We start from the raw sequence: 27390 nt of genomic DNA, 5'->3' as shown, positions 1-27390 counted from the left end.
TACAGTAGACACCTCAAGTCACTGTCTATGGATATTGTCAATGTGGACTTCAGGAAGGCAGTTGATAAGGTTCCACCGAAGAGATTATTACATGGAATTGGAGGTAACCTTGGGACATGCGTTAGAAATTGGGTAGGAGACAGAGAGTAGGGCTGCAGGGTTTGTTCTCTGATTGGTGGGATGGGACAAGTGTTGCTCCAGGGATCTGTGCTGGGGCCTCAGCTTTTCACTCGGTTTTGTAGAATTTACCAATATCTCGCAAAGATTCCAGGTACCTTTCCCTTGCAGAGGAGAAGAATACCTTTCTGGACTTTTAAAATGGAAGGAAAACTTTGGGACACAAATGAATTTTAAAGGGGCAGACGAGGCCTGCAGGGGATAAAAGGGGATGCATTCATGGAGGACCCCCCCCCCCCCCAGTGTTTGGACTCATAGGAAAGGGAATTTAATTTGGAACTATCTACCAGAAAGTTTGAAATCCTAAAGTGCACATGGAAGAAACTACAAACTTTAATCGAATTTGGGATTTTTAAAAGGTGTATGTTGGGTCTGCAAGAAAAGGGGTGGGGTCAATATCTAAAGGGCCAGTTTGGACATTGGAACTAATCAAATTGCCTGGGAACTGTATACCCTTGAAACTTGCCCCTTGAAAACATTAGCATTTAAACAATCAACGATGGAAGAAACATTTATCACCGCACCCTGAGGACCCAAAGCCAGACTAGCACAATGGAGAGCTCATCAACTTCGAAAAGCCTATTAACGCCAGATTAAAACCACTTAATCAAGTTTCAGTTAGCTAGGCTAGATTTGGTGGGAGATAAGGAAGCCTTTTGTGGGTATATCTATTCCCAGTTTTACCAAGGAACAGAACACAGAAAGCAGAACACAGACTCAAACACAGACAGACACAAGCAGCCGGAGGTGGGGAGTGAAGAAATGGAGTAGTGAAGGAAACTATAAGAAATCATCAAGGACCGACTGAGAACGAGGCCCACGAAATAGAAGGTTGTCAGCAACAAAATTGACAACCCGGGCCACCACAACCAGCGAAACGACCAACTGCAACCAACTCAGCAAAAACCGAAGAATCGACATTTATTTCCACTCTACAATCTACTTCGGAATGGCCAACGGGTGAGAAATTACCAAAAGGGACGAACTAAAACTATTCCTAACCAAAGAAAGTGGGTACTTACCCCATACATCCAAAACGCAACTTACCGCATCAACGGGCGCACCCCAACCGAAGACTATGCAGTCCGAAGTCCTCTCCTCCGACCGGGGTACGGCTCGCCTCGAAGGCCAAGTGCAGCAAACCCCGAAACCGCGATTCACCGGCAACTGTCAAAAGGGATTGGTGAGCATGGCCCCTGAACCCTCAGAGCTATAACTTAGTTAGTTAGGGGAATTGGGAGGGGGGAGGCTGGGATAACTTGTGTAAATGCATCTGCATTCGCCTCTTTACCCCATTTAGAGTTTAAGCTGTATTCTTTTCCCCACAGGCTGCAATTTGACAATTTATTCAATGTGTTGTACCCCTCAGTGTGTATTGGTCTGTGTGTGTTATTAAAGGTGTGCCTTTTACTTCTTTTTAAACACAATAAAGCCATACCTGCTTCCTACCTTGAAACCGATTGTCTGTCCAAGTCTGTCACAGTCCCTTCATAATTCCAGTGTCTAGAACCAAGGGTGTGGGAGCGATTCGGAACTGCTCATATAAGGTCAGAAGGGAAAGCTGACCCCCTGCAAACCACCTCTTACAGTTTATCGATGGGTTGGATGAAGGAATCGAGAGTTGTATATCCACGTTTATAGATTGCGTGGTAAGTTCTGTTGATGAGAGAAGCAAGTTGCAAAGGGACGTTGATAGACTAAGTGAGTGGGTAAATCTGTGGCAGATGCAGTTCAATGTGGGGAAATGTGAGGCCAGCCACTTTGGATCCAAGAAAGATCGATCGAATATTTTCTAAATGGCGAGAGACCCGGGGATGGGGGTGGGGGGGAGAGAAATTCGGGAGCTCATTTGGGACGCTAGCCTTTGAAAGCTGGTAATCAGGAGGACAGACGAACCAATGTTAGCGTCCTCAACCAGGTCAACATCCCCAGCACTGCCCACACTCGATAGCTCCGCTGGGCAGGCCACATAGTCCTCATGCCAGACATGAGACTCCCAAAGCAACTGCTCCACTCGGAGCTCCTTCAAGGCAAACGAGCCAAAGGTGGGCAGCAGAAACGCTACAAGGACACCCTCAAAGCCTCCCTGATAAAGTTCGACATCCCCACTGATACCTGGGAGTCCCTGGCCCAAGACCACCCTAAGTGGAGGAAGTGCATCCGGGAGGGCGCTGAGCCTCATCGCCGAGAGCATGCAGAAATCAAGCGCAGGCAGCGGAAAGAGCGTGCGGCAAACTGGTCCCACCCACCCCTTCCCTCAATGACTGTCTGTCCCACCTGTGACAGAAACTGTGGTTCTCGTATTGGACTGTTCAGCCACCTAAGGACTCATGTTAAGAGTGGAAGCAAGTCTTCCTCGATTCCGAGGGACTGCCTATGATGATGATGATGATGGTAATCAGATGCGCCAGATGCTAATAATACCCAGCTTTTAAAAAATGTAGTGGTGGAAATTGGTTCGCGCCTCTGTTGTGGTTAAACTTGGCGCTGGGAAACGGTTTGCATCTCCAGCCGCAAAATTCACCAGGTGCGTCCTGTGTTTGGAGCGCAGCGTTCCACACCTCTCTCAGGGCGCTAGGCCGGCTGAGCCACTGAAAAGCCCCGAGCTAAACAGTCGGCCTCGGAGCGCCCCAACCCATGGAGAAAAAAAATTTGAAAGAAACCCACCAAAAACATTCCCGATTCATTACTGACACGACCACGACTTAAATCGCCAAAAGAAAAACAAAATGAAAAACAGTCACACTTACCTCAGGTCAACATTCCTTCCCCCACTGCGACCGCCGCAGCTCGGACTGCCCGCTTTCCCAGGCGGTCCCACTAGGGGGCACTCCAGATTGGGCGCAGTCCAAATAACGAGCCGCTGTCGCAACCAGAGGTGTTGCTCACCGGCTCGCCTCTCCCGTGTGGCGCCCGCAAACCCGAACGTCCCGGCGGGACGCTGAAAGATGGCCACACGGGCACACGTACTTTCCGTCGCCATTGATGCCCCTCCGGGGCGCTAAGAGGGGTGGCAGGCGACCGAAAATCCAGCCCCTGGTGTTTGCTCTTCAGGAAATAACTAAATCAAGTGCAGCACTTCCGTCCTGCAGCGCAGGGTGGGAGTGATGCAGTGCTGCCGCATTCTGAGGCTCCTTCCCTCCCTTAAAGGGGAGGCCCATCATCGCAGGCCCTGCATTTGGCCCAGTGAGCTGGTCCCCAACGGCAACCGCCATCTGACTCCATCAGCCCCATGGCCTGCGACATACGAACATAAGAAATAGGAGCAGGAGTAGGCCATACGGCCCCTCGAGCCTGCTCCGCCATTTAATACAATCATGGCTAATCCGATCATGGACTCAGGTCCACTTCCCTGCCCGCTCCCCATAACCCCTTATTCCCTTATCGGTTAAGAACTGTCTATCTCTGTCTTAAATTTATTCAATGTCCCAGCTTCCACAGCTCTCTGAGGCAGCAAATTCCACAGATTTACAACCCTCTGAGAGAAGAAATTTCTCCTCATCTCAGTTTTAAATGGGCGGCCCCTTATTCTAAGATCATGCCCTCTGGTTCGAGTCTCCCTCATCAGTGGAAACATCCTCTCTGCATCCACTTTGTCAAGCCCCCTCATAATCTTATAAGTTTCGATAAGATCACCTCTGAATTCCAATGAGTAGAGGCCAAACCTACTCAACCTTTGCTCATAAGTCAACCCCCTCATCTCCGGAATCAACCTAGTGAACCTTCTCTGAACTGCCTCCAAAGCAAGTATATCCTTTCGTAAATGTGGAAAATAAAACTGCCGCAATATTTCAGGTGTGGCTTCACCAATATCTTATATAGCTGTAGCAAGACTTCCCTGCTTTTATACTCCATCCCCTTTGCAATAAGGCCAAGATTCCATTGGCCTTCCTGATCACTTGCTGTACCTGCACACTAACCTTTTGTGTTTAATGCACAAGTACCCCCAGGTCCCGCTGTACTGCAGCACTTTGCAATTTTTCGCCATTTAAATAATAACTTGCTCTTTGATTTTTTCTGCCAAAGTGCATGACCTCACACCTTCCAACATTATACTTCATCTGTCAAATTTTTGCCCATTCACTTAGCCTGTCTATGTCCTTTGGCAGATTTTTTGTGTCCTCCTCGCACATTGCTTTTCCTCCCATCTTTGTATCGCCAGCAAACTTGGCGACAGAGCCGACCCGATCAGCTCCACGCCCTGCAACAGAGCCGTGCTGATTGATCGTGGCCAGAGAGGGATGAAAAACATTGGAAAACAGCACTGTATAAATATTAGTACTTACCTCGGCCAGCTCCCCTTTAACTTGCGCCTCCAAGAAGCTCCCCGGCCTCCCCGACAACAGCTTGCCCGGCGATGTTGCAAGGGGCAGAATCAAAGTGCGGGTCCGGGGCTTAACCAGGGCGATGTGTATGGCGATGACGTCTCGATCTCCGGGCGAAGGAGATCGGGACGCAAACCTCCAGGCCGAAGTTAGCGGGAGTCGTTCATTTCGCCGCGTCAGCTCCCATAATGGGAGGTGTGAAGGAGCCCAATTTCTAGGGCTAGGAAATTTGGAGAAACAAAAAGTTTGGCTATCCTTGTAGAGGAAGCACCAAAAGCTAGTGCACAGCTACAAAATGTCATCACCAAGGCTGAGGAATGTGGCCTTTAGGGACTGGAATACATAAGAACATAAGAAATAGGAGCAGGAGCAGGCCATACGGCCCCTCGAGCCTGCTCTACCATTTATTAAGATCATGGCTGATCTGATCTTGGCCTCAACTCCATTTCCCTGCCCTCTCCCCATAACCCCTTACTCCATTATTGTTCAAAAATCTGTCTATCTCCACCTTAAATATGTTCAATGACCCAGCCTCCACAGCTCTCTGGGGTAGAGAATTCCAAAGATTCACGACCCTTTGAGAAGAAATTCCTCCTCATCTCATCGTAAATGGACGGCCCCTTATTCTGAAACTATGCCCCCTAGTTCTAGATTCCCTCACGAGTGGAAACATCCTCTCTGCATCCACCTTGTTGAGCCCCCTCAGAATCTGATATGTTTCAATAATATCACCTCTGATTTTTCTGAACTCAGATGAGTATCGGCTCAACCTGCTCAATCTTTCTTCATAAGTCATAGAAACATAGAAAATAAGTGCAGGAGTAGGCTATTCGGCCCTTCTAGCCTGCACCGCCATTCAATGAGTTCATGGCTGAACATGCAACTTCAGTACCCCCTTCCTGCTTTCTCGCCATACCCCTTGATCCCCGAGTAGTAAGGACTTCATCTAACTCTTTTTTGAATATATTTAGTGAATTGGCTCCAACTACTTTCTGTGGTAGAGAATTCCACAGGTTCACCACTCTCTGGGTGAAGAAGTTTCTCCTCATCTCGGTCCTAAATGGCTTACCCCTTATCCTTAGACTGTGACCCCTGGTTCTGGACTTCCCCAACATTGGGAACATTCTTCCTGCATCTAACCTGTCTAAACACAGAAAATAGGTGCAGGAGTAGGCCATTTGGCCCTTCTAGCCTGCACCGCCATTCAATGAGTTCATGGCTGAACATTAAACTTCAGTACCCCATTCCTGCTTTCTCGCCATACCCCTTGATCCCCCTAGTAGTAAGGACCTCATCTAACTCCTTTTTGAATATATTTAGTGAATTGGCCTCAACAACTTTCTGTGGTAGAGAATTCCACAGGTTCACCACTCTCGGTGAAGAAGTTCCTCCGCATCTCGGTCCTAAATGGCTTACCCCTTATCCTTAGACTGTGAACTCTGGTTCTGGACTTCCCCAACATTGGGAACATTCTTCAGAATTTTAAACGTTTCTATGAGGTCCCCTCTCATTCTTCTGAACTCCAGTGAATACAAGCCCAGTTGATCCAGTCTTTCTTGATAGGTCAGTCCCGCCATCCCGGGAATCAGTCTGGTGAACCTTCGCTGCACTCCCTCAATAGCAAGAATGTCCTTCCTCAGGTTAGGAGACCAAAACTGTACACAATACTCCAGGTGTGGCCTCACCAAGGCCCTGTACAACTGTAGCAACACCTCCCTGCCCCTGTACTCAAATCCCCTCGCTATGAAGGCCAACATGCCATTTGCTTTCTTAACCGCCTGCTGTACCTGCATGCCAATCTTCAATGACTGATGTACCATGACACCCAGGTCTCCTTGCAACTCTCCTTTTCCTAATCTGTCACCATTCAGATAATAGTCAACCCCTTCATCTCCAGAATCAACCGAGTGAACCTTCTCTGAACTGCCTCCAATGCAAGTATATCCCTCCTTAAATATGGAGACCAAAACTGTACACAATACTCCAGGTGTGGTCTCACCAATACCCTGTACAGTTGTAGCAGGACTTCCCTGCCTTTATACTCCATCCCCCCTTGCAATAAAGGCCAACATTCCATTTACCTTCCAATAACTTGCTGTACCTGCATACTAACTTTTTGTGTTTCATGTACGAGGACCCCACAGGTCCCTCTCTTCAGCAGCACTTTGTAATCTCTCCCCATTTAAATAATATTTTGCAATGTTATAATCAAGTTATTCAGAGCCTTGGTCAGACCCCATCTGAAGTACTTCCTTCAGTTCTGGGCACCGCCTCTTAGGGAGGATGTATGGGCCTTGGCAGCACAGATTTTACAGGGTATTGGTGAGGCCACGCCTGGAATACTGCGGCAGTTTTGGTTTCCATATTTATGAAAGGATATACTTGCTGTGGAGGCAGTTCAGAGAAGATTCACTAGGTTGATTCTGGGGATGAGGGGGTTGACTTATGAGGAAAGGTTGAGGAGGTTGGGCCTCTAATCATTCGAATTCAGAAGACTGAGAGGTGATCTTATCGACGTATAAGATTATGAGGCTTGACAAGGTGGATGCAGAGAGGATGTTTCCACTGATGGGGGAGACTAGAACTAGAGGGCATGGTCTTAGAATAAGGGGCCGCCCATTTAAAACTGAGATGAGGAGAAATTTCTTCTCTCAGAGGGTGGTAAATCTGTGGAATTCGCTGCCTCAGAGAGCTGTGGAAGTTGGGTCATTGAATAAATTTAAGACAGAGATAGACAGTTTCTTAACCGATAAGGGAATAAGGGGTTATGGGGAGCAGGGAGGGAAGTGGAGCTGAGCCCATGATCGGATCAGCCATGATCGTATTAAATGGTGGAGCAGGCTCGAGGGGCCTATTTCTTATATTCATATGTTCTTATTCACCAGAATGATACCGGGACTTAAGGGGTTAATTTACGAGGGCAGGTTGCATAGACTGCGCCTGTATTCCCTCGAGTTTAGAAGATTGAAGGGTGATCTGATCAACGTTTTTAAAATAAAGGGATTAGATAGAAACTATTTTCTCTGGTGGAGAAATCATGAAAAGAGTGCATAACCTTCAAATTAGGGCCAGGCCATTAAAGAGTGAAGTGATGGAACACTTTTACTACACACTGAGATGGATAGATTGTTGTTAGATAAGGGTATCAAGGGCTACGGAGAAAAGGCGGCCAAAGGAGTTGAAATGAAGGTGCTGACTCTCACTGTGGTACAGATCCATGCCCCCCCACCCCTCTCCTGAAGGTGCTGACTCTCACTGTGGTACAGATCCATGCCCCCCCGCCCCTTCTCCTGAAGGTGCTGACTCTCACTGGGGTACAGATCCATGCCCCCCCACCCCTCTCCTGAAGGTGCTGACTCTCACTGGGGTACAGTTCCATGGCCCCCCCCCCTTCTCCTGAAAGTGCTGACTCTCACTGGGGTACAGTTCCATGCCCCCCCCCCCCTTCTCCTGAAGGTGCTGACTCTCACTGTGGTACAGATCCATGCCCCCCCCCCCTTCTCCTGAAGGTGCTGACTCTCACTGTGGTACAGATCCATGCCCCCCCCCCCTTCTCCTGAAGGTGCTGACTCTCACTGGGGTACAGATCCATGGGGCCAGGCAATTCCTCTACTTGTAAGAATTTTAACAAATGCAGACTGCAAGTTTATAACTGTTATTCTAAATGCAAAGATGTGAGAGAAAGGAATTTCCTTCATGCGATGCAACACCAGTTTTAGATGTCCACCTGGCATTGTTTGCTTTCAGATCCACATCCACTGATGAAGCAAAGGAATTGGTGGAGAGATAATCATAAGTTAACGTAAAATGGAGTAGCTCTGACTGGAGAGAGCATCACAACCGGGGTAGCTCCTCTCAATCACTCGACATAGAGATATTTACTGGGCCCTGGAGTGGGGTACAGGGCCCGGGGTCGGGTACAGGGCCTGGGGTCGGGTACGGGGCCCGAAGTCGGGTAAGGGGCCTGGGGGTCAGGTACGGGAACGGATGTCGGGTACGGGGCCCGAGGTCGGGTCCAGGGCCCGGGGTCGGGTACGGGGCCTGGGGGAGTCGGGTACAGGGCCTGGGGGTCAGTTACTGGGCCTGGGGTCGGAACGGGGCCTGGGGTCGGATACAGGGCCTGGGGTCGGGTACGGGGCCTGGGGTCGGGTACGGGGCCTGGGGTCGGTTATGTGGCCTGGGGGTCGGGCACGGAGCCTGGGGATCAGGTACGGAGCCTTGGGGTTGCGTACAGAGCCTGAGGGTCGGGTACGGAGCCTGGGGCTCGGGTACGGAACCTGCGGGTCGGATACGGGGCCTGGGGTTGGGTACAGGGCCTGGGGGGTCAGGTACGGGGCCTGGGGGGTCGGGTACGGGGCCTGGGGGGTCGGGTACGGGGCCTGGGGTTAGGTACAGAGCCTGGGTGTCGGGTACGAGCCTGGGGGTCGGGTACGGGGCCTGGGGTCAGTTACAGAGCCCTGGGTCGGGTACGGGGCCCGAGGTCGGGTACGGGGCCTTGGGGCCGGGTACAGGGCCCGAGGTCGGGTATGGGGCCAGGGTCGGTAACGGGGCTTGGGGTCGGGTACGGTGCCTGGGGTCGGGTACGGGGCTTGGGGTCGGGTACGGGGCTTGGGGTCGGATACGGAGCCTGGGGGTCGGGTACAGGGCCTGGGGTCGGATATGGATCCTGGGGGTCGGGTACGGAATCTGGGAGCCTGGGAGCCTGGGTGTCGGGTATGGAGCCTGGGGGTCGGGTACGGGGCCTGGGGTCGGGTACGGAGCCTGGGGGTCGGGTACGGAGCCTGGGGGTCGGGTACAGGGCCTGGGGTCAGGTACGGGGCCTGGGGTCGGGTACGGAGACTGGGGGTCGGGTACGAGGCCCGAGGTCGGATACAGAGCCTGGGGGTTGGGAATGGAGCGTGGGGGTCGGGTACAGGGCCTGGGGGTCAGGTACGGGGCCTGGGGGTACAGGTACGGGGCCCGAGGTCGGGTACGGGGCCCGAGATTGGGTACGGAGCCTGCTGGTCGGGTACGGGGCCTGGGGTTGGGTACGGGGCCTGGGTGTCGGGTACGGAGACTGGGGGTCGGGTACGGAGCCTGGGGATCGGGTACGGAGCCTGCTGGTCGGGTACGGGGCCTGGGGATCGGCTACGGAGCCTGCTGGTCGGGTACGGGGCCTGGGGTTGGGTACGAAGCCTGCGGGTTGGGTACGGCACCTAGGGGTCGGGTACGGAGCCTGGGGGTCGGGTACGGAGCCTGCTGGTCGGGTACGGGGTATGGGGTTGGGTACGGAGCCTGGGGGTTGGTTACGGAGCCTGGGGATCGGGTACCGCGCCTGGGGTTGGATACGGAGCCTGGGGGTCGGGTACGGGGCCTGGGGGTCGGGTACGGGGCCTGGGTTCGGGTACGGAGCCTGGGGGTCGGTTACGGGACCCAGGGTTGGGTACCGAGCCTGGGTGTCGGGTACGGGGCTGGGGGTCGCGTACATGGCCTGGGGTCGAGTACGGGGCCCGAGGTCGGGTATGGGACCTGGGGGTCGGTTACGTAGCCTGGGGGCCGGGTACGGAGCCTGCGGGTCGGGTACGGGGCCTGGGGGTCCGGTACGGAGCCCGGGGTCGGGTACGGAGCCTGGGAGTAGGGTACGGAGCCCGGAGTCAGGTACGGAGCCTGGAAGTCGGGTACGGAGCCTGGGAGTCGGGTACGGAGCCTGGAAGTCAGGTACGGAGCCTGGGAGTCGGGTACGGAGCCTGGAAGTCAGGTACGGAGCCTCGGAGTCGGGTAAGGAGCCCGGGGTTGGGTACGGAGCCTGGGAGTCGGGTACGGAGCCCAGGGTCGGGTACGGGGCCTGGGGGTCGGGTATGGGGCCCGGGGTCGGGTACGGAGCCTGGGAGTCGGGTACAGAGCCTGGGGTCGGGTACGGGGCCTGGGGTTCGGGTACGGAGCCTGGGGATCAGGTACAGAGCCTGGGGGTCGGGTACGGAGCCTGGGTTTGGGTACGGAGCCTGGGGGTCGGGTACGGGGCCTGGGGGTCGGGTACGGGGCCTGGGGTCATGTACGGAGCCTGGGGGTCAGGTACGCAGCCTGGGTCGGGTACAGGGCCCTGTGTCGGGTACGGGGTCCGGGGTCCTGGATTGGGGTACGGGGCCTGGGGTCGAGTACAGGGCCTAGGGTCAGGTACGGAGCCTGGTGTTGGGTACAGAGCCTTGGGGTCGGGTACGGAGCCTGGGGATCGGGTACGGAGCCTGCTGGTCAGGTCACGGGGCCTGGGGTTGGGTACGGCGCCTGGGGGTCGGGTACAGAGCCTGGGGGTCGGGTACGGCGCCTGGGGGTCGGGTTCGGAGCCTGGGGGTCGGGTACGGAGCCTGCTGGTTGGGTACTGGGCCTGTGGTTGGGTACGGAGCCTGGGGGTTGGGTACGGCGCCTGGGGGTCGGGTACGGGGCCTGGGGTTTGGGTATGGAGCCTGGGGGTCGGGTATAGAGCCTGCGGGTCGGGTACGGGGCCTGGGTTCGGGTACGGGGCTGGGGTCGGCTACGAGGCCTGGGGGTCAGGTACAGAGCCTGGGGGTCGGGTACGGTGCCTGGGGTCAGGTTCAGGGCCTGGGGGCCGGTACGGGGCCTGGGGGTCGGGTACGGGGCCCGTGGTCAGGTACGGGGTCCGGGGTCGGGTACGGGGTCCGGGGTCGGGTACGGAGACTGGGGTTGTGTACGGATCCTGGGGGTCAGGTACGGGACCCCGGGTTGGGTACGGAGCCTGGGGTTGGGCACGGAGGCTGGGGGTCGGGTACAGGGCCTGGGAGTCGGGAACGGGGCCTGGGGGTCACGTACAGGACCTGGGGGTCCGGTACTGGGCCTTGGGTCGGGTACGGGGCCTGGGGTCGGGTACAGGACCTGGGGTCGGGTACGGGGCCTGGGGTCGGGTATGGGGCCTGGGGTCAGGTACAGGGCCTGGGGGTCAGGTACAGGGCCCGAGTTCAGGTACGGGGCCCGAGGTCGGGTACGGAACCTGGGGGTCGGGTATGGGGCCCAGGGTCGGGTACGGAGCCTGGGTGTCGGGTATGGAGCCTGGGGGTCGGGTACGGGGCCTGGGGTCGGGTACGGGGCCTGGGGTCGAGTACGGGGCCCGGGGTCGGATACGGAACCTGGGGGTCGGGTTGGGAGCCTGGGGGTCGGGTACGAGGCCCGAGGTCGGGTACGGGGCCTGGGGGTCGTGTACGGTGCCTGGGGGTTGGGTACAGGGCCTGGGTGTTGGGTATGGAGCCCGGGGTCGTGTACGGAGCCTGGGAGTCGGGTACGGAGCCCGAAGTCGGGTACGGAGCCTGGGAGTCGGGTATGGAGCCTGGGAGTCGGGTACGGAGCCCGGGGTCGGGTACGGAGCCTGGGAGTCGTGGACGGAGCCCGGGGTCGGGTACGGGGCCTGGGAGTCGGGTACGGAGCCTGGGGGTCGGGTACGGGGCCTGGGGGCCGGGTACGGAGCCTGGGGGTCGGGTACGGGGCCTGGGGGTCGGATACGGAGCCTGGGGGTCGGGTACGGAGCCTGGGGGTCAGGTACAGTGCCTGGGTTCGGGTACAGGGCCCACGTCGGGTACGGGGCCCGGGTCCTGGATTGAGGTATGGGGCTTGGGGTCAGGTACGGAGCCTGTGGTTGAGTACGGGGCCTGGGGTCAGATATGGGGTTTGGGGCCGGGTACAGGGCCTGGGGTCGAGTATGGGGCCTGGGGTCAGATACGGGGCCTGGGTCGGGTACAGGGCCCTGTGTCGGGTACGGGACCCGGGGCCCTAGATTGGGGCCCGGTGTTGGGTACGGAGCCTGGGGGTCGGGTACAGAGTCTGAGGTCGGGTATGGGGCCTGGGGTCGAGTACAGGGCCTGGGATCAGGTACGGGGCCCGAGTTCAGGTACGGGGCCCGAGGTCGGGTACGGAGCCTGGGGGTCGGGTACGGGGCCTGGGGTCGGCTCCGGGGCCTGGGGTCCTGGATTGGTGTACGGAGCCTGGGAGTCGGGTATGGAGCCCGGGGTCGGATACGGAGCCTGGGGGTCGGGTGCCGCGCCTGGGGTTGGGTACGGAGCCTGGGGGTCGGGTACGGAGACTGGGGGTAAGGTACGGTGCCTGGGGTCGGGTACGGGGCCCGGTGTCGGGTACGGGGCCTGGGGTCCTGGATTGAGGTACGGGGCCTGGGGTCAGATACGGGGCCTGGGTCAGATACAGGGCCCTGTGTCGGGTACGGGTCCCGGGGTCCTGGATTGGGGTACGGGGCCTGGGGTCGAGTACGGAGCCTGGGGGTCGGGTACGGAGCCTGCTGGTCGGGTACGGGGCCTGGGGGTTGGGTACGGCGCCTGGGGGTCGGGTACGGGGCCTGGGGGTTGGGTACGGAGCCTGGGGGTCTAGTACGGGGCCTGGGGGTCGGGTACGGGACCCCAGGTCGGGTACGGAGCCTGGGGTTATGTTCGGAGCCTGGGGGTCAGATACGGGGCCTGGGTCGGTTACAGGGCCCTGTGTTGGGTACGGAGCCTGGGGATCGGGTACGGAGCCTGCTGCTCGGGTACGGGGCCTGGGGTTGGGTACGGAGCCTGGGGGTCAGGTACGGAGCCTGGGGGTAAGGTACGGTGCCTGGGGTCGGGTACGGGGCCCAGTGTCGGGTACTGAGCCTGTGGTTGAGTACGGGACCTGGGGTCAAATATGGGGCTTGGGGCCGGGTACAGGGCCTGGGGTCGAGTATGGGGCCTGGGTCGGATACAGGGCCCTGTGTCGGGTACGGGGCCTGGGGTCCTGGATTGCGGTACGGGGCCTGGGGTCGAGTACGGAGCCTGGGGGTTGGGTACGGAGCCTGCTGGTCGGGTATGGGGCCTGGGAGTCGGGTACGGAGCCTGGGGGTCGGGTACGGGGCCTGGGGGCCGGGTACGGAGCCTGGGGTTATGTTCGGAGCCTGGGGGTCGGGTACAGGGCTTGGGGTCGGGTACGGGGCCTGGGGGTCACGTACGGGGCCTGGGGTTGGGTACGGGGCCCGACGTCGGGTACGGAGCCTGGGAGTCGGGTACGGAGCCTGGGGGTCGGGTACGGGGCCTGGGGGTCGGGTACGGAGCCTGGGGGTCGGGTACGGGGCCTGGGGGTCGGGTACGGAGCCTGGGGGTCGGGTACGGAGCCTGGGGGTCAGGTACAGTGCCTGGGTTCGGGTACAGGGCCCACGTCGGGCACGGGGCCCGGGTCCTGGATTGAGGTATGGGGCTTGGGGTCAGGTACGGAGCCTGTGGTTGAGTACGGGGCCTGGGGTCAGGTATGGGGTTTGGGGCCGGGTACTGGGCCTGGGGTCGAATATGGGGCCTGGGGTCAGATACGGGGCCTGGGTCGGGTACAGGGCCCTGTGTCGGGTACGGGGCCCGGGGCCCTGGATTGGGGCCCGGTGTTGGGTACGGAGCCTGGGGGTCGGGTACAGAGTCTGGGGTCGGGTATGGGGCCTGGGGTCGAGTACAGGGCCTGGGATCAGGTACGGGGCCCGAGTTCAGGTACGGGGCCCGAGGTCGGGTACGGAGCCTGGGGGTCGGGTACGGAGCCTGGGGGTCGGGTACGGGGCCAGGGGTCGGGTACGGGGCCTGTGGTCCTGGATTGGTGTACGGAGCCTGGGAGTCGGGTACGGAGCCCGGGGTCGGATACGGAGCCTGGGGGTCGCGTGCCGCGCCTGGGGTTGGGTACGGAGCCTGGGGGTCGGGTACGGAGCCTGGGGGTAAGGTACGGTGCCTGGGGTCGGGTACGGGGCCCGGTGTCGGGTACGGGGCCTGGGGTCCTGGATTGGGGTACGGGGCCTGGGGTCGAGTACGGAGCCTGGGGGTCGGGTACGGAGCCTGCTGGTCGGGTACGGGGCCTGGGAGTTGGGTACGGCGCCTGGGGGTCGGGTACGAGGCCTGGGGGTTGGGTACGGAGCCTGGGGTTATGTTCGGAGCCTGGGGGTCAGATACGGGGCCTGGGTCGGGTACAGGGCCCTGTGTCGGGTACGGAGCCTGGGGGTCGAGTACGGAGCCTGGGGATCGGGTACGGAGCCTGCTGGTCGGGTACGGGGCCTGGGGTTGGGTACGGAGCCTGGGGGTCGGGTACGGAGCCTGGGGGTAAGGTACGGTGCCTGGGGTCGGGTACGGGGCCCAGTGTCGGGTACGGAGCCTGTGGTTGAGTACGGGACCTGGGGTCAAATATGGGGCGTGGGGCCGGGTACAGGGCCTGGCGTCGAGTATGGGGCCTGGGTCGGATACAGGGCCCTGTGTCGGGTACGGGGCCCGGGGTCCTGGATTGGGGTACGGGGCCTGGGGTCGAGTACGGAGCCTGGGGGTTGGGTACGGAGCCTGCTGGTCGGGTACGGGGCCTGGGAGTCGGGTACGGAGCCTGGGGGTCGGGTACGGGGCCTGGGGGCCGGGTACGGAGCCTGGGGTTATGTTCGGAGCCTGGGGGTCGGGTACAGGGCTTGGGGTCGGGTATGGGGCCTGGGGGTCACGTACGGGGCCTGGGGTCGAGTACTGAGCCTGGGGTTATGTTCGGAGCCTGGGGGTCGGGTACGGGGCCTGGGGGTCACGTACGGGGCCTGGGGTTGGGTACGGGGCCCGACGTCGGGTACGGAGCCTGGGAGTCGGGTATGGAGCCTGGGGGTCGGGTACGGGGCCTGGGGGTCGGGTACGGAGCCTGGGGGTTCGGTACGGGGCCTGGGGGTCGGGTACGGAGCCTGGGGGTCGGGTACGGAGCCTGGGGGTCAGGTACAGTGCCTGGGTTCGGGTACAGGGCCCACGTCGGGCACGGGGCCCGGGTCCTGGATTGAGGTATGGGGCTTGGGGTCAGGTACGGAGCCTGTGGTTGAGTACGGGGCCTGGGGTCAGGTATGGGGTTTGGGGCCGGGTACTGGGCCTGGGGTCGAGTATGGGGCCTGGGGTCAGATACGGGGCCTGGGTCGGGTACAGGGCCCTGTGTCGGGTACGGGGCCCGGGGCCCTGGATTGGGGCCCGGTGTTGGGTACGGAGCCTGGGGGTCGGGTACAGAGTCTGGGGTCGGGTATGGGGCCTGGGGTCGAGTACAGGGCCTGGGATCAGGTACGGGGCCCGAGTTCAGGTACGGGGCCCGAGGTCGGGTACGGAGCCTGGGGGTCGGGTACGGGGCCAGGGGTCGGGTACAGGGCCTGTGGTCCTGGATTGGTGTACGGAGCCTGGGAGTCGGGTACGGAGCCCGGGGTCGGATACGGAGCCTGGGGGTCGGGTACGGAGCCTGGGGGTCGGGTACGGAGCCTGCTGGTCGGGTACGGGGCCTGGGGGTCGGGTACGGGGCCTGGGGTCGGGTACGGGGCCTGGGGTCCTGGATTGGTGTACGGAGCCTGGGAGTCGGGTACGTTGCCCGGGGTCGGATACGGAGCCTGGGGGTCGGGTGCCGCGCCTGGGGTTGGGTACGGAGCCTGGGGGTCAGGTACGGAGCCTGGGGGTAAGGTACGGTGCCTGGGGTCGGGTACGGGGCCCGGTGTCGGGTACGGGGCCTGGGGTCCTGGATTGGGGTACGGGGCCTGGGGTCGAGTACGGAGCCTGGGGGTCGGGTACGGGGCCTGGGGGTTGGGTACGGCGCCTGGGGGTCGGGTACGAGGCCTGGGGGTTGGGTACGGAGCCTGGGGGTCGAGTACCGGGCCTGGGGGTCGGGTACGGGACCCCAGGTCGGGTACGGAGCCTGGGGTTATGTTCGGAGCCTGGGGGTCAGATACGGGGCCTGGGTCGGGTACAGGGCCCTGTGTCGGGTACGGAGCCTGGGGGTCGAGTACGGAGCCTGGGGATCGGGTACGGAGCCTGCTGCTCGGGTACGGGGCCTGGGGTTGGGTACGGAGCCTGGGGGTCGGGTACGGAGCCTGGGGGTAAGGTACGGTGCCTGGGGTCGGGTACGGGGCCCAGTGTCAGATACGGAGCCTGTGGTTGAGTACGGGACCTGGGGTCAAATATGGGGCGTGGGGCCGGGTACAGGGCCTGGGGTCGAGTATGGGGCCTGGGTCGGATACAGGGCCCTGTGTCGGGTACGGGGCCCGGGGTCCTGGATTGGGGTACGGGGCCTGGGGTCGAGTACGGAGCCTGGGGGTTGGGTACGGAGCCTGCTGGTCGGGTACGGGGCCTGGGAGTCGGGTATGAAGCCTGGGGGTCGGGTACGGGGCCTGGGGGCCGGGTACGGAGCCTGGGGTTGTGTTCGGAGCCTGGGGGTCGGGTACAGGGCTTGGGGTCGGGTACGGGGCCTGGGGGTCACGTACGGGGCCTGGGGTTGGGTACGGGGCCCGACGTCGGGTACAGAGCCTGGGGTTTGGCACGGAGCCTGGGGGTCGGGTACAGGGCCTGGGAGTCGGGTATGGGGCCTGGGGGTCACTTACAGGGCATGGGGGTCGGGTACGGGGCCTTGGGTCGGGTACGGGGCCTGGGGTCGGGTACGGGGCCTTGGGTCGGGTACGGGGCCTGGGGTCGGGTACGGGACCTGGGGTCGGGTACGGAGCCTGGGGGTTGGATAGGGCGCCTGAGAGCCTGGGGGTCAGGTACGGGGCCCGAGTTCAGGTACGGGGCCCGAGGTCGGGTACAGAGCGTGGGGATCGGGTACGGGGCCTGGGGGTCGGGAATGGAGCCTGGGGGTCGGGTACGGGGCCTGGGGGTCGGGAATGGAGCCTGGGGGTCGGGTACGGGGCCTGGGGGTCGGGTACATGGCCTGGGGGTCGGGTACGGGGCCCGAGGTCGGGTATGGGACCTGGGGGTCGGGTACGGAGCCTGGGGGTCGGGTACGGAGCCTGGGGGTCGGGTACAGGGCCTGGGGGGTTGGGTATAGAGCCCGGGGTCGGGTACGGAGCCTGGGAGTCGAGTACGGAGCCCGGAGTCGGGTACGGATCCTGGGAGTCGGGTACGGAGCCCGGGGTCGGGTACGGAGCCTGGGAGTCGGGTACGGAGCCCGGGGTCGGGTACGGAGCCTGGGAGTCGGGTACGGAGCCCGGGGTCGGGTACGGAGCCTGGGAGTCGGGTACGGAGCCCGGGGTCGGGTACGGAGCCTGGGAGTCGGGTACGGAGCCTGGGAGTCGGGTACGGAGCCTGGGAGTCGGGTACGGAGCCCGGGGTCGGGTATGGAGCCTGTGGGTCGGGTACGGAGCCTGGGGGTCGGGTACGGAGTCTGGGGGTCTGGTACGGAGCCTGGGGTTGGGTACGGAGCCTGGGGGTCGGGTACGGAGCCTGGGGGTCGGGTATGGAGCCTGGGGGTCGTGTACGGAGCCTGGGGTTGGGTACGGAGCCTGGGGGTCGGGTACGGAGAATGGGGGTTGGGTACGGAGCCTGGGGTTGGGTACGGAGCCTGGGGTTGGGTACGGAGCCTGGGGGTCGGGTACGGAGCCTGGGGGTCGGGTTTGGAGCCTGGGGGTCAGGTATGGAGCCTGGGGGTCAGGTACGCAGCCTGGGGTCGGGTACGGAGACTGGGGGTCGGGTGCGGGGCCTGGGGGGTCGGGTACGGAGCCTGGGGGTCAGTTACGGTGCCTGGGGTCGGGTACGGGGCCCGCTGTCGGGTACGGAGCCCGGTGTCGGGTACGGGGCCTGGGGTCCTGGATTGAAGTACGGTGCCTGGGGTCAGGTACGGAGCCTGAGGTTGAGTACGGGGCCTAGGGTCAGGTACGGGGCCCGGTGTCGGGTATGGGGCTCAGTGTCGGGTACAGGGCCTGGGGTCCGGGATTGGGGTATGGGGCCTGGATTGAGGTAAGTGGCCTGGGGTCAGGTACGGAGCCTGTGGTTGAGTACAGGGCCTAGGGTCAGGTACAGGGCCCGGTGTCGGGTACAGGGCCTGGGGTCCTGGATTGGGGTATGGGGCCTGGATTGAGGTAAGTGGCCCGGGGTCGGGTATGGAGCTCGGGGCCTGGACTCGCTGGGGTATAGATCGAAGATCGCCTGATTGAAGGTCACAGGATTGGATGTCACGGGAACGGGCGGCGGGGGATCGAACATGTTGAAAGCTGCGGGAAGAGGTGCAACTAAAGCTGGGAACCCGAAGTCTGCCTCTCCGTTGCCGTGGTAATTGTCGCTGCCTTTCACCTCCCGCAGTCTGAAGGTAGGAGACGTCTCCACCTAGTGGCCAGGCTGAGAACTCAGCGGCAGGAGAGGCACGGGGCACTGGGCCCAGTGACCCCAGGGGCTCGCCACGGTCAGTGCCCACGGCATTACTCGGGGGGGTTGGGGGTCAGGGGGAGGGGGCAGGAAGGTGCAGGGCCTGCCCAGGAAGTAGCACTGCTCACCCTGACCCGCGGCGGCATGTCCGACTGGATGAACAGTTTGATGATCATTTCCGCTTTGGCCCGAAGCAGTCCTTCGTAAATGTTGTCGTGCATCCCCATGCGAACCATCAAGATCGCCGCTTCCGCTCGCCACACGTAACTGAAACAGCAGCAAAATCATCAGCACACACGGCCCAGCGTCTGGACACAGCTCACGCCACACACACACCAACCCGACCTGCCCTGGGAGTGTTTGATGGGACAGTGTAGAGGGAGCTTTACTCTGGATCTAACCTACACTCTGACATAAGAACTCCGACAATCACGCATACACACATACTCTTGCAGTCAATCTGACACACTCACTCAGACACATGCATACTCAGTGTCACACATTCACTTACACATGCAGGCACACACACATTTACACACACACCGACTCATATGCAAACTCACACATTCACAAACACACACACACACACACTCACACGCAGACACAAAATCTCACTCACACATACACACACATACAAAGTCACACACGCCCACAGACACACAAGTACACACACTCATTAAATGCATACAATCTGTCAGACGTGCACACCCACACATACACGCCCCTTGGAGGGGTCAGCCTCAAGTATTAAGGAACAATCCTTCCTGGTTCACCCAGCGGGTGCCGTGATCAGCTCAGATCGCCAAAGTCGCTGGGGCCTCGCCACCCAATCCTCTCCCAACTTACTGTTGGATTTCCATGCAGAAGTGCAGGTCGTTGACCAGGTAGTTGATGATGAGGGGCCGGCCATTCACGATTCGCCTTTTCAGCTGGATCATCTCAGTTTCCTCTCCGTGACCACTCCCACGCTGCATGAAGGAGCTGGCCTGAGAGGGCACCACGGTCATCAGGCGAGAGCTGGTCAGGTCTGGAAATAACACGGAAAAGCTTTAGCAGGAGGGAGGGAGGCAATCAGGTCAGTTCAGCTCAGAGAGTGATGCTCACATTCCACCTGCAAGGACCCAGCATTGACCCAGGCCGGGCACCTGCCCAACCTTCTGACAAGCCAGGACTTTGTTTAACTCACTGCACTTAGCATTGGATGTCACAGCCTTGGAGAGGGTGCAGAGGAGATTGGCGAGAATGGTGCCAGGGGTGGGGGACTTCAGCTATGTGGAGATACCGGAGAAACTAGAGTTGTTCTCCTTAGAGCAGAGAAGGTTAAGGGGAGATTTAATAGAGGTGTTCAAAATTGTAATGTATTTGCTTCACGGGTTCTTTGCTTAAGAATTCCTAGCAACACATTGCTATTAAGAACTAGTTGGTTTATTAGCAAAGGTTTAACAATCACACTACACATTACCAGTTCATCCACCAGGCTCACAACCACCTGCCTCATCGTGGATCCCTCGAACCCAACTGACTTGGGTTTTATTGAGTCTTGTGAATATCACGTGACTGGCTAAGACACTCCCAATGCAACAGCTCTACAACTATTTTTAAATTATAACTTTAAGCCATGCCCCCTTTGGGTAAAGGCACTAGAACCCACAAATTTCCAAGTAAACTTTAAGGCAACCTTGCCAAATCAAATTAAAATTTGGTTGCCGGGGGTGATGATGCACTCCAGTTCCTCCGGCATCCACCTCTCGCGGAAGGCCGCGAGTGTACCGGTGGACACCGCGTGCTCCATATCCAGGGACATCCTGGCTCGGATGTAACCGCGGAAGAGAGGCAGGCAGTCAGGCTGAACGACCCCCTCGACCGCCCGCTGCCTTGTCTGGCTGAGGGCCACCTTGGCCGTGCCCAGGAGCAGTCCTACAAGGACGCCTTCCGACTTACCCACTCCCCTCCGCACAGGGTGCCCAAAGATCAGGAGCATGGGACTGAAGTGGAAACAGAATTTGAGGAGCAGCCCCTTTAAATAATGCAATCTCACACACTGTATACAAACATGGAGCACGGACTCTTCCAGACGGCAGAAAATGCAGGTGCAACAGCTCTACGAACTCACAGGTGCATACATCACAAAAAGAAGGGTTTTGACAGAGTAAAGAAGAAGAAACCGTTTCCACTGGCAGAAGGGTTGGTAACCAGAGGACACAGACTTAAAATAATTGGCAAAAGAATGAGAGGGGAATGAGAGGGCGACGAGGAGAATTTGTTTTATTCAGCGAATGGTTGTGATCGGGAACCCGCTGCCTGAAGGATTGGTGGAAGCAGATTCAATAATAACTTTCAAGAGGGAATTGGATATATATACTTGGAAAAGGATCAATTTGCTGGGTTACGGGGAAAGAGAGGGGGAGTGGGACTAATTGGGTAATTCTTTCAAAGAGCCAACACAGGCACGATGGGCCGAATGGCCTCCATCTGTGCTGTAAGATTCTATGACTGTTTACTCGTGAGCTGTTTTGTGACAAACTGTGGCACATCCAGTGGTGTACAATGGATTCAGCAGCGTGGAGGCCCCGACTTGCGTGAGAACACCAGCGGCAGGTCGGGGCCATAAAAAGAGCGGCGAGCGGCCACGGGGAGCAGTGCGAGCTGGTGCAGGAGGGTAACGGCAGCGAAGATAAATGTCATCAAGGTCCAGGTCGGTGATTGGAGCATGGGCAGGTACAGCAAGAGCGGGGAGGTCGGGGCGAAGGCGCGGCGAGAGACTGTAGAGGGATGTGATCGGGGCCCAGGAGAGGCGTGAGTTCGGGGCCAGAAGAGGCGAGGGCCCAGGGGCAGCACGGGCCAGCCCACACTGCGATGTGTGTGCGTGCTGGGTCTGTGCAGCAGAGCTGGTCTCCAGTCGTCTTGGGTAATCCTTGCCACTGGACCAAGACCTAGCTCTGTCAAGCCCGTGTGGTAGCTGGTGTGCAATGGCCACAACACGTTAAAAAAATCCACACACAGGCAGTTTCCACCATTGAATATTAGTTCGGGATCTGGAACATTGAAACACCTGTGAACTTATCCTTTTTTGGTGTGGAGGCAAGTCATCCTTGTTTCGAGAGACTGCCTATGATGATGACAATAATTTCATCTGCTGGGGTAGCAGGGGGGGTGGGGGGGGTGGTGGGTGGGACAGGTTGTCAAACATCTGAAGGGTTTGAGACAGTCAACTGTGACGAACTCCAAAATCCGGAGTTCTAAAAACAGGAATGTTCCAAGAAATGGACAACGTGCAGATCGCTCGAGTGGACGTCCGAAATCCGGAAGTCTGTTTTTTTTTTCTTTTTAAATGGCGCAAATGCAGACATGCGATGGGTCTGAGCGTTTGGGAATGCCCCACGACCCTGACCCACGTGTGACCCGAGCCGAACCAGCCTGACCCACCCACTGCCCTCGATCAGGACCCACGCCAACTTGACCCCATCACTGGTGTTTTTCCCGATTTAAAGGTCTGTACAGGTATTGTGTGAATTGGTGTTGTTTTATCCCAGTCCGAACAGTTAGATTTTACGTGTTATTTTAAATCCGGAAATGCACGAAGGTCTGCACAGGGGTTTCCGGATTCGGGACGTCGGATTTCTGTTCCGAAATCCGGACAAACCCGAAAACCGGCAAGATCTCGGTCCCGAGGTCTCTGGATTTCGGAGGTTGTGCCTGTGTTGCTTCCTCTGGTTGATGCATCAGTAACAAGGGGTCACTGAGGATTAACACCAGCACAACAAAGAAGGGACTTTGAAGAAACATTTTCACACAGAGGGTTATTGGAACAGGGAATCCCTCATCACGAGTGGCTATAAGAACATAAGAACATAAGAAATAGGAACAGGAGTAGGCCATACGGCCCCTCGAGCTGTTCCGCCATTCGATAAGATCATGGCTGATCTGATCATGGACTCAGGTCCACTTCCCTGCTCGCTCCTCATTACCCCTTATCCCCTTATCGGTTAAGAAACTGTCTATTTCTGTCTTAAATTTATTCAATGTCCCAGCTTCCACCGGTCTCTGAGGCAGCTAATTCCACAGATTTACAACCCTCAGAGAGAAGAAATTCCTCTTCATCTCAGTTTTAAATGGGCGGCCACTTATTTTAAGATGATGCCTTCTAGTTCTAGTCTCCCCCATCAGTTGAAACATCCTCTCTGCATCCACCTTGTCAAGCCCCCTCATAATCTTTTATGTTTCGATAAGATCACCTCTCATTCTTCTGAATTCCAATGAGTAGAGATCCAACCCATTTAACTTTTCCTCTCCGGAATCAACCTAGCGAACCTTCTCTGAACTGCCTCCAAAGCAAGTGTATCCTTTCGTAAATATGGAAACCAAAACTGCATGCAGTATTCCAGTTGTGGCCTCACCAATACCCTGTATAACTGCAGCAAGACTTCCCTGCTTTTATACTCCATCCCCTTTGCAATAAAGGCCAAGATTTCATTGGCTTTCCTGATCACTTACTGTATGCATATTATCCTTTTGTGTTTCATAAGAACATAAGAACATAAGAATTAGGAACAGGAGTAGGCCATCTAGCCCCTCGAGCCTGCTCCACCATTCAATAAGATCACGGCTGATCTGGCCGTGGACTCAGTTCCACTTACCCGCCCGCTCCCCATAACCCTTAATTCCCTTATTGGTTAAAAATCTATCGATCTGTGATTTGAATACATTCAATGAGCCAGCCTCAACTGCTTCCTTGGGCAGAGAATTCCACAGATTCACAACCCTCTGGGAGAAGAAATTCCTTCTCAACTCGGTTTTAAATTGGCTCCCCCGTATTTTGAGGCTGTGCCCCCTAGTTCTAGTCTCCCCGACCAGTGGAAACAACTTCTCTGCCTTGATCTTGTCTATCCCTTTCGTTATTTTAAATGATTCTATAAGATAACCCCTCATCCTTCTGAACTCCAGCGAGTAAAGACCCAGTCTACTCAATCTATCATCATAAGGTAACTCCCTCATCTCCGGAATCAGCCTAGTGAATCGTCTCTGTACCCGCTCCAAGGCTAGTATATCCTTCCTTAAGAAAGGTGACCAAAACTGCACGCAGTACTCCAGGTGTGGCCTCACTAATACCCTATACAGTTGCAGCAAGACCTCCCTGCTTTTGTACTCCATCCCTCTTGCAATGAAGGCCAACATTCCATTCGCCTTCCTGATTACCTGCTGCACCTGCAAGCTAACTTTTTGGGATTCATGCACAAGGACCCCCAGGTCCCTCTGCACCGCAGCATGTTGTAATTTCTCCCCATTCAAATAATATTCCCTTTTACTGTTTTTTTTTCCAAGGTGGATGACCTCACATTTTCCGACATTGTATTCCATCTGCCAAACCTTAGCCCATTCGCTTAACCTATCTAAATCTCTTTGCAGCCCCTCTGTGTCCTCTACACAACCCGCTTTCCCACTAATCTTTGTGTCATCTGCAAATTTTGTTACACTACACTTCGTCCCCTCATCCAGGTCATCTATGTATATTGTAAACAGTTGTGGTCCCAGCACTGATCCCTGTGGCACACCACTAACCACCGATTTCCAACCCGAAAAGGACCCATTTATCCCGACTCTCTGCTTTCTGTTAGCCAGCCAATTCTCGATCCATGCTAATACATTTCCTCTGACTCCGCGTACCTTTATCTTCTGCAGTAACCTTTTGTGTGGCACCTTATCGAATGCCTTTTGGAAATCTAAATACATCACATCCATCGGTACACCTCTATCCACCATGCTCGTTATATCCTCAAAGAATTCCAGTAAATTAGTTAAACATGATTTCCCCTTCATGAATCCATGTTGCGTCTGCTTGATTGCACTATTCCTATCTAGATGTCCCGCTATTTCTTCCTTAATGATAGCTTCAAGCATTTTCCCCACTACAGATGTTAAACTAACCGGCTATAGTTACCTGCCTTTTGTCTGCCCCTTTTTTTAAACAGAGGCGTTACATTAGCTGCTTTCCAATCCGCTGGTACCTCCCCAGAGTCCAGAGAATTTTGCTAGATTATAATGAATGCATCTGTTATAACTTCCGCCATCTCTTTTAATACCCTGGGATGCATTTCATCCGGACCAGGAAACTTGTCTACCTTGAGTCCCATTAGCCTATCCAGCACTACCCCCGCTAGTGATAGTGATTATCTCTAGGTCCTCCCTTCCCACATTCCCGTGACCAGCAATTTTTGGCATGGTTTTTGTGTCTTCCACTGTGAAGACCGAAGCAAAATAATTGTTTAAGGTCTCAGCCATTTCCACATTTCCCATTATTAAATCCCCCTTCTCATCTTCTAAGGGACCAACATTTACTTTAGTCACTCTTTTCCGTTTTATATATCGGTAAAAGCTTTTACTATCTGTTTTTATGTTTTGCGCAAGTTTACTTTCGTAATCTATCTTTCCTTTCTTTATTGCTTTCTTAGTCATTCTTTGCTGTCGTTCAAAATTTTCCCAATCTTCTAGTTTCCCACTAACCTTGGCCACCTTATACATATTGGTTTTTAATTTGATATTCTCCCTTATTTCCTTGGTTATCCACGGCTGGTTATCCCTTCTCTTACCGCCCTTCTTTTTCACTGGAATATATTTTTGTTGAGCACTATGAAAGAGCTCCTTAAAAGTCCTCCACTGTTCCTCAATTGTGCCACCGTTTAGTCTGTGTTTCCAGTCTACTTTAGCCAACTCTGCCCTCATCCCACTGTATTCCCCTTTGTTTAAGCATAATACGCTCGTTTGAGACACTACTTCCTCACCCTCAATCTGTATTACAAATTCAACCATACTGTGATCACTCATTCCGAAAGGATCTTTTACTCGGAGATCGTTTATTATTCCTGTCTCATTACACAGGACCAGATCTAAGATAGCTTGCTCCCTTGGAGGTTCTGTAACATACTGTTCAAAGAAACAATCCCGTATGCATTCTATGAATTCCTCCTCAAGGCGATTTGATTTGACCAATCGATATGTAGGTTAAAATCCCCCATGATTACTGCCGTTCCTTTTTCATATGCCTCCATTATTCCCTTGATTATTGCCCGCCCCACCATGAAGTTATTATTTGGGGGCCTATAAACTACGCCCACCAGTGACTTTTTCCCCTTACTATCTCTAATCTCCACCCAGAATGATTCAACATTTTGTTCATTAGAGCCAATATCGTCTCTCACAATTGCCCTGATATCATCCTTTATTAACAGAGCTACACCACCTCCTTTCCCTTCTTGTCTATCTTTCCGAATTGTCAGATACCCCTGTATGTTTAATTCCCAGTCTTGGCCACCCTGCAACCACGTTTCTGTAATGGCCACCAAATCATACCCATTTGTAATGATTTGTGCCGTCAACTCATTTACTTTATTTTGAATGCTGCGTGCATTTAGGTAGTGTTTTAATACTAATTTTTAAACCATGATTTTTAGTTTTGACCCCTCCTGCAGCCCCTTTATATTCATACATATTGTCCCTTCCTGTCACTTTGTGGTTTACACTTACCCCAGTGCTACTCTGCTCTGTTGCCTCCTGCCTTTTGCATTCTTTCTTGGGGTCCTGTTCATCTGAGTTCTCACCCACTCTAACTAGCTCAGAGCCCTGTCCTAGGTTCCGAATACTCCTTGCATTGAGGCACCGAGCTTTCATGCTTGCCTTTTTATTACACTTTAACCCTTTAGAATTTTGCTGTACAGTGGCCCTTTTTGTTTTTTGCCTTGGGATTCTCTGCCCTCCACTTTTACTCATCTCCTTTCTGTCTTTTGCTTTTGTCTCCATTTTGTTTCCCTCTGTCTCCCTGCATTGGTTCCCATCCCCCTGCCATATTAGTTTAACTCCTCCCTAACAGCACTAGCAAACACTCCCCCTAGGACATTGGTTCCAGTCCTGCCCAGGTGCAGACCGTCCGGTTTGTACTGGTCCCACCTCCCCCAGAACCGGTTCCAACGCCCCAGGAATTTGAATCCCTCCCTGCTGCACCACTGCTCAAGCCACGTATTCATCTGAGTTCTCCTGTGATTCCTACTCTGACTAGCTCATGGCACTGGTAGCAATCCTGAGATTACTACTTTTGAGGTCCTACGTTTTAATTTAGCTCCTAGCTCCTTAAATTCGTCTCGTAGGGCCTCATCCCTTTTTTTACCTATGTCGTTGGTACCGATGTGCACCACGACAACTGGCTGTTCACCCTCCCTTTTCAGAATGTCCTGCACCCACTCCGAGACATCCTTGACCCTTGCACCAGGAAGGCAACATACCAGCCTGGAGTCTCAGTTGCGGCTGCAGAAACGCCTATCTATTCCCCTTACGATTGAATCCCCTATTACTATCCCCTATTCGTGCACAAGTACTCCCAGGTCCCGCTGTACTGCAGCACTTTGCAATCTTTCTCCACTTAAATAATAACTTGCTCTTTGATTTTTCTGCCAAAGTGCATGACCTCACACTTTCTAACATTATACTCCATCTGCCAAATTTTTGCCCACTCACTTCGCCTGACTGTTTCCTTTTGCAGATTTTTTGTGTCCTCCTCACACATTTCTTTTCCTCCCATCTTTGTATCATCAGCAAACTTGGCTACGTTACACTCGATCCCTTCATCCAAGTCGTTAATATAAATTGTAAATAGTTGGGATCTCAGCACTGATCCCTGCAGCACCCCACTAGTTACTGGTTGCCAACCCGAGAAAGAACCATTTATCCCAACTCTTTGTTCTCTGTTAGTTAGCCAATCCTCTATCCATGCTAATATATTACCCCCAACCCTGTGAACT

The 27390-nt window shown here is 56.3% G+C and overlaps 1 protein-coding gene across 1 annotated transcript in view; it reads right to left on the bottom strand.

The window, feature by feature from the left end:
- Positions 1 to 18997, bottom strand: part of LOC139268193 (regulator of G-protein signaling protein-like) — a 161522-nt gene extending 142525 nt beyond the window's left edge. The window contains exon 1 of the mRNA XM_070886243.1: positions 18730 to 18997. Coding sequence (XP_070742344.1) covers positions 18730 to 18837 — 108 coding nt within the window. The 5' untranslated portion in view covers positions 18838 to 18997. The remainder of the gene's footprint in view (positions 1 to 18729) is intronic.
- Between the last annotated feature and the right edge of the window lie 8393 nt (positions 18998 to 27390).

The sequence above is a fragment of the Pristiophorus japonicus genome, chromosome 8 (genome assembly GCF_044704955.1).
Source record: "Pristiophorus japonicus isolate sPriJap1 chromosome 8, sPriJap1.hap1, whole genome shotgun sequence".
NCBI classification, from domain to species: domain Eukaryota; kingdom Metazoa; phylum Chordata; class Chondrichthyes; family Pristiophoridae; genus Pristiophorus; species Pristiophorus japonicus.
The sequence above is the reverse complement of the archived record's forward strand: the minus strand, read 5'-3'. Positions and strand labels throughout refer to the sequence as shown.